Source organism: Herpailurus yagouaroundi, unplaced genomic scaffold (genome assembly GCF_014898765.1).
Source record: "Herpailurus yagouaroundi ecotype Mexico unplaced genomic scaffold, PumYag 193, whole genome shotgun sequence".
Classification (NCBI taxonomy): domain Eukaryota; kingdom Metazoa; phylum Chordata; class Mammalia; order Carnivora; family Felidae; genus Herpailurus; species Herpailurus yagouaroundi.
This window is the reverse complement of record NW_024412424.1, coordinates 1,778,543-1,785,660: the sequence shown is the minus strand read 5'-3', so window position 1 is coordinate 1,785,660 and position 7,118 is coordinate 1,778,543. Positions and strand designations below refer to the sequence as shown.

Genomic DNA, 7,118 nt, shown 5'->3' with positions numbered 1-7,118 from the left:
TAATGTCTATTTTTAAGAAAGAGCCAAGGCACATCTGCGCACTCTTGAAGGAAGGAGTGGAGGGGGAGGAAGAGGGAGAGGGAGAGAGAGGATCCGAAGTGGGCTCTGCGCTGACAGCTGAGAGCCCCACGTGGGGCTCAAACCCACAAACCCTGAGATCATGACCTGAGCCAAAGTGATTGCTCAGGGGACTGAGCCACCCAGGTGCCCCTCCTCTGTATTTTCTAATGTGTCTCGAGGCTTGTGTGGACGGTGAGGGGAGAGCATTGTCCCTTTAGTTACTGCATCTGTGGTCCTTTTCCCCACTGGTTTGTGAGCCCACCTTTAGTTTAGCGTGGGGTTCTGGTTGAGACAGTGTTCCCCCCTAGCAAATTCTGGAGACATGTTTTATTGCCACAACTGGGGATGGGAGGAAGTGGGCGGAGCCCAGGGATGCTGTCCTGACATCCTACAATGCACAGGACGGCCCGTACTGCAAAGAATAATTTGGCCTCAAATGACATTAGGGTCCACCTTGGGAATAGACAAAGCCCATCTCTTTGGGGTCTTTTTGGGGGGTGGGGGTGGGGTCTCTGGATTCTTTCCCGGTGACTTCTTGGTGAATTCCTGGGCATATGGCGCACTTTTCATTGCTATCACTTTACCAAGAGACTTGGGTCTGGGAGCTTCTTTGGTTAAAATGGTTGAGTCCCCCCCCACACACACAAAATGGTAGAGCCCGACCCACTCCCGAGGCCCGGCCCCTCATTACCACACCAGCCACACCCCACGAGTAGCCAGGGGCTCAGCCCGCAGGAATCGATCGAGGCGGGTGGGAACCTCAGCGCAGGTTACCTCCCGCCCCCTTCAGGACCTGGTTCGCTGAGCCACGATGATGGGCAGGGGAATCAACCCAATGGGGCGGCGGATCCTCCCAAATCTAAATACACTGAAAGCTTGAAGAAGCTACTTCTGGAAACTAAAATGATCCCGCCAACACCTCACCAGGATGACAGCTTGGCATTTACTAAAGCTCTAAGCATATGTGAAGTCTGATGTGGTACAGCATCGCCAGGAAGTGGCGGTTAGTTATTCCGTTTTATGGTGGAAGAAACAGTGGCAGAGAAACAATGTCCGGAGGCCCGAGTTGCACAGCTATCCTGGGGAGGGCTGGTCGCTCACGCAGACCCTGTCGACCACCCCAGCTCTGCCCACATATCACCACACACAGCCGGCCCCCGGAGAGCATCATGGCACCTCCCTTCCCCAAGAGACTTTCCACCAGGGCAGACGGGCTGCCTCTGGCTCAGTGTCGGGCTCTGAACCACACATTGCACTGCATGGCTTCGTTTACTCCCATCTGCACAATGACCCTCTGAGGTGGCACTCCTCACTGTCCCCACTGTACAAAGTAAGGACACTGAGCCTCAGAGCGACAAATTCCTGGCCCGGGGTCCCATAGCGGGGAAGCAGAGAAATCTGGCTCTTGACTTCGGCAGAGTCCCCCAGTCCAGCCCACACGTGAGTCCCCTGCGTCTGGGAGAAAAAAGCGGACTGTACAGAGGGGACCAAACTGCCAAAGCGTTAGCATGTTCGGAAGCACTAGAACATTCCAAAGAACTTCTGCTTCCCTATTTGTCCTCCTCCCATGACAGGAAGCTCATTACCTCTCCAGCAGGTCCATCTGTAACAAAGTCCTCCCTCAGCTTGAGGGGGGATATGCCATGCTGCCTGCCCCCCCACCCGCCGGGCTGCGTGCTGGAGATGGGGGGCTGATGTCAGCATGGGGCAGCTGAAACATTCAAACACCCCGATCTCTACCTAGGCTGGACGGTCAAGTCCCCAGTACTCCGCCGCGGGCCCGGATGTCCTGGGGCCGCAGCTCTCGCTCACCCTCGGCCAAGAAGACAAGGAGGGCGCGGTGCAGCAGATGCACCCCCAAGCGGCGTCGCCGGGTGGGTGGCCAGCTCGCCACCACTCCATAGCAGTGTCCTTGTCTCTGGTTGGTCAGTGTCTGGATGCCTGGAGAGATTAGGGGTGAGGTCACAGGGGCATCCTTGGAACCCCCTGGCAGAAGTGACGGTGAACCCACTGCATATTACCCTTAAGCAGGGACAAACCAAAAGAGCAAAATATGTGCACATGAAGGTACACAGTTGGTGCTCAACAATTGCTCATTGGCTGAATGAATGAACAGCTCTGAGAGGAAAGGGGTGAGGGAATCAGTAGATCAAGTGCCCCTCATGTGACTCCCCCCACCTCACAAGTCAGGCACCTACCTAGAGCATCCACAAGACACGCCTCTCGAGTATAAGCCTCCACAGCAACCACATGTTGGAAGCAATGCAGGGAGACAACACCACGACCACTGGCCCAGATGTCCAAGATCTGGCGCACTTTGGGGCAGGCCTAGTGGGCCAGGGTGGGGTCAGGGACTGTCCTCCAATCCCTTCCTTCCTTAACCTCCCCAAGACCCAGCTGCCCCTGCCATGACCCTGATCTATATCCTCACACCTGCTTTCTTGGCTGTCGACGGTGGCTGAGGGCCTCCCAGAGGTGGACATCTGGCCGGGCCCGTGTCCCCTTCCCCACATAGAAGATGGCATGGACAAAAGTCCGGAGGCGTTCAGCTGGGGTCAGTGAGAAGGCTCGGGCTGGCAGGTCCTGAGTCTCCCTGGATGAAAGGGGTCACTCAGAGAGGAAGAAGTGATGACAGCTGCCCCGGAAACAGTTTCTAAGTTCGCAAAGCAACTCGAATCCGAGTCCAGTGAGCCCCTTCCAGGGCAGAGAGCGGTGGATGCTCTCCAAGGACACTCAGCAGCTTGAACGGGGTCTAACCAACCTTTTATAGATAAAGGAGCTGATGACCAGACCGGGCTAGTGCCCCTTTTAAAGATACAAAGCAGGGGCGCCTGGGTGGCTCAGTGGGTGAAGCACCCAGTTCTTTGATTTCGGCTCAGGTCGTGATCTCACAGTTTGTGAGATCGAGCCCTACATCGGACTCTGCACTGACGGCGCAGTTTGGAATTTTCTCTCTCCCTCTCGCTCTGCCCCTCCCCCACTTGCACGTGCGCATGCACTCTCTTTCTCTCTCTCTCAAAATAAACAAATAAATATTAAAGATACAAAGCAAAGGGGCGCCTGGGTGGCTTAGTTGGTTGAGCGTCTGGCTCTTGATTTTGGCTCAGGTCATGATCTCACGGTTCGTGGGTTCCAGTCCCACGTCAGACTCTGTGCTGACAGCGTGGAGCCTGCTTGGGATCCTCTCTCTCCCTCTCTCTCTGCCCCTACTCTATTTGCATTTGCTCTCTCTCTCTCTCTCTCTCTCAGAATAAATACACTTAGAAAAGGATACAAAGCAGACCAATCCCAGAATTTTCTATCCCTGCCCCAAGTACCTGGGGTCCAGCAGTAGATACGTGAAGCTAGACTTCATGACCCCCTCCCTCCACCTTCTCTTGGGGTCCGGCCGCTCAAACTGCTGGGCAAGCACATCCTCATCTGCCTGGGCATCTGGGATACAGCCTGTCCGCAGGGCTTCGGCCAGCTCTGGGCTGTGCCCTGAAAAGTCTGAGCCTGGGGTGGGCAGGGTGTGTGTGGGGGGGTTAACTGAGTCAAGGCAGACAAATGAAGGGGTTGTTCCCAGACATAAAGAATAAAGGAGGGAGGACCGAGAGCCAGGGGTCTCCAGGGATCCCTGGGAGTTCCTTGGACTCTGGATGCCCAGAACAGACTAACCAGGAGCAGCACGGGCTTCTTCCAGCCGTCGGAGGTGGTACGTCCGAGTGAAGGGTGTGATGGGGCCAGGGTTCTTGCCAAGTGCTTGGAGCCCTCGAAGTATCTCCAGGTCTGTCATGGCAGGAACTGGAGGGCACCAGCGAGAGGGGACAGGGTCCCTGCCACCTGTGAAGCTCACCTCATCCTCTGTCAGCCAGAGGGCAGCCACATCACTGTCGAGGGACAACTCTTCGTCTTTCAGGAAGTGAACATGGGGGAGTCCAGGCAGTGGCTCCCGAGGGGAGCTCTGCACAGGGCTCCCATCGGGGAGGGCTAGGGGGGAGGGGGAGGCATCTGGCGAAGTCAGAGTCAGGGCCTGCAGACAGGTATTTAGTTCTGCCTCCCTGTCTGCCGCAGCAGCTCGATGTACCAGCTGTGGGGTACCTGGGGACCTTGGCGTCCTCTGGGAAGGTCGAATAGTAGGCATGAGTCTCTGCTTGGTCTGGGGAGATGACCTAGCCCAGGAGGAGGTGTGCGGGGCTGGGTCTTCAGTTCCAGAAGCTTCAATCGCAGTGACAAAGGAGGCATCTGAGCTGTAGTCCCACTGTCCTGGGGGGTACTCCAAGCTGCTATCCTTGTCAGCAATCTCAGGGTGGGCCAGGTGGCGGGGGAGTCTGGGGCCAGCTTCCAGGCCTATGTCCCTGCCATCACTCCTGCCCAGTGCTATGAAGCCCAGCGTCACATTGGGAAGTCCAGAGGGGCTGGCGTCCAGCCCCTTTCCCCAGGGGTTTGGGCCTGAAGTGGGGGATGAGAGGGAGGGTCAGAGAGGAAGGGTGAAGAGAGCCAGAGCCAGAGATGGGGGTTGGATCAGACAGAAAGAGTCGCAGGGAGGAGGGAAAGAATCGGAGGCAGACAGTTTACCGGCCGAACCGCGTGTAAGACAGAACCAGAGAGCGGTCATCAGAGAGACACGCAAAACTAGATCAGAGATTAAGCCCCGAGGACGCGCAGGCGCCACCCACCGCCAGGCTCGGGCTCAGGCTCAGGCTCCTGGCCCTCTGCCCGGGTCCGGGTCGATGTCTTCGTCCGAGTCTGGAGTTCCCGAAGGACGTGTGCGCAATCCTGGTGCCCCTGCTGCTCCGCCAGGTCCAGCGGCCCGAGTCCGTCCTGCGGCGGCTTGGTCAGCAGGGGGCACCCGAGGCCCTTTTCCCTCCCTTCCTCGCTCCCTCCGGGTCTGCCCCGCCACTGCGGGCGCTGGGCTCCCACCTGGTCGCGCAGCGTCGGGTCCGCTCCATGGCCCAGCAGCAGCTCCAGGCCGCGGCGACAGCCCCAGGCGGCAGCCACGTGCAGCGGCGTGAGCGCCTCGACCGACCTGGGGCAGGAGCGGAGGAGAGGTCAGCGGAAGAGGGAATGAGATCTCCGCCTCCGGACCCCGGAGACCGGGCTCTCGGCCCCCTATCTCCACCGCCCCCCGCCCCACCCCCCAGCCTGAGACGCCACTCTTGGATCCTAGACACTGCACCCTCGGCCAGACTCAAACCTCTGCTCTCTGACCCTAGAGCTCCTACCGCCAGATCCGAATCTTTGATCCCTACTTGGTCCGACCGCAACCTCCCATCCCACCCTCAATCTGGCACCTTAGCCCCCGCCCTTGGATCTTTAGGAACCCGCCCCCAAGTCCCCAAGCCCCACCCTTGGGCCCCGAGTCTCCGCCCTCGGGCTGTGAGATGCCCTCTCCAGAAGTCCCAGTTCTCGCCCTTGGATTCGGGAAATCCCTCCCCTGCGCGGATCACTCCGCCCCGGGTACGGGCCCCGCCTCACCGAGCGTTAGCATCCCCGCCCCGGTGCAGTAGGGCCTCCAGGCAGCGCAGACCGCGCGAGTGCCGGGCTCTGGCCGCCAGGTGCATGGCTGCCACGCCATCCGCGAGCACCAGGTTGGGGTCCGCGCCGCGGCGCAGCAGTTCTTCCACGGCCCTACGGACTGGGAGGTCAGAGTGGACCACGACCCTCGCCCCACCCCCCGTCCCGCCCAGCCCTCGCCCTCACCGCGGCTCCTCCTCCCGCAGCGCTGCCCGCAGCCGCCGCGCCAGGCCGGCCGCCGCGGCCATGCCCGGGATGCCCCCGGGCCCTGCCGCCCTGCCCGTCAATTTCGAACTTCCCGCGGCTCCCTTGTGCGCACGCGCCGCTCCACCCCTCGCCTCCGGTCTCCGGATGCCTCCGGAGCGTAGTGTCCCCAGCGGAGCGGAGCTACGGCGCACCCGCGTCCACATCAGGGTGCGGGACTTCTAGTGCCTGCGGGGGCCCGCGACACCGAGTGGCGCTCAAGCAGGGTCTGGGGCCGCCGATAAGGACCCGGGCGGGTGGAGGCCACCGAGGGTGTCATTATCTCCTCTCAAAAGCGGGGAAATGCGAACGCACCCTGACGGAGGAGGTGGAGCTGCGTCCCGGGCCCAGAGGTGCCCACATGCCATTATGTCTCCTGGAACGTTTTGCCCAGGCGGGCTCCACCGACGGACACGACCCAGATGCCACGTAAGGTTTCAATTAACGGCTCCCACCTCCATCTCCGTGTCGCCCGTTTTCACTCCTGGGGAAGCAGGAGTCCGTTACTTTGGAGTGCCGGCCGCTGAGGGCCTTCATTTTCACCTCTGCAAAATGGGAGAATCCCTTCCAGGCTGGTGTGAAATTGAACGGGTTTCACCACAGGGATCTGGTACACAGGTGCCCAATAAATGCTCATACGGAGGAAAAGCTGGGTTTTTGTTTTTTTTTTTTTTCTTTTTTTTTTAATATAAGAATCTAGCTGCTAGGGGCACCTGGGTGGTTCACGCCGTTAATCGTGGGACTTCAGCTTCGGTCGTGATCTCCTGGTCAATGAGTTCGAGCCCCTTGGGCTCTGCACTGACTGCTCAGAGCCTGGAGCCCTGCTTTGGGTTGTGTCTCCCTCTCTTTCTGCCCCTCCCCCACTCATGCTCCGTCTCTCATTCACAGTCGCTCAATATCCAGGAAGATAATTGAATCGTAGACCTGTTGTGTGTCTCTGGTCTCCCTTTCTCTGGAAAAAAACCCATATTATTTCTTGAAAGAGCAGTAATCCCGTGGCAGAACAGAGGCATGGCCAACCGGAGCATCTCACAACTCTGGCCCACGACTGGCCCAACTGTAAGGTTACCTAACCCAGGCAAGACCAGTCACACGGAGGTGTTGGGAGCCCTTGCTTCACCTGGGCTGTAGTTTGGGGAACAGTCACAGCCATCACATCCCTTTCCATGGTTTGGGAGAAGAGCAGGGCACACTGAACTCCAATCACGCAAGACAGTTCGGCCCACCCCAGTGGCATCATTGTCTCAACAAGTGAATGCGGCCTGGCCTGAAGCTGCACTTTGCTTTTCGTCTACAAGAACCTGGCCACTCCCTTCTGT

At 59.0% G+C, this 7,118-nt stretch overlaps 1 protein-coding gene across 1 annotated transcript; it reads right to left on the bottom strand.

Annotated features, from left to right (window-relative positions):
* Window positions 1-1,548: 1,548 nt before the first annotated feature.
* ANKLE1 (ankyrin repeat and LEM domain containing 1) lies at window positions 1,549-5,804 on the bottom strand. The gene is made up of 9 exons (XM_040445551.1): window positions 5,743-5,804; window positions 5,518-5,703; window positions 4,963-5,068; window positions 4,719-4,863; window positions 3,718-4,491; window positions 3,378-3,555; window positions 2,494-2,653; window positions 2,259-2,388; window positions 1,549-2,001 (listed from the first exon to the last, which is right to left on the bottom strand). The coding sequence occupies exons 1-9, from the start codon at window positions 5,802-5,804 to the stop codon at window positions 1,814-1,816; spliced, it is 1,929 nt and encodes a 642-aa protein (XP_040301485.1). The 3' UTR covers window positions 1,549-1,813.
* Between the last annotated feature and the right edge of the window lie 1,314 nt (window positions 5,805-7,118).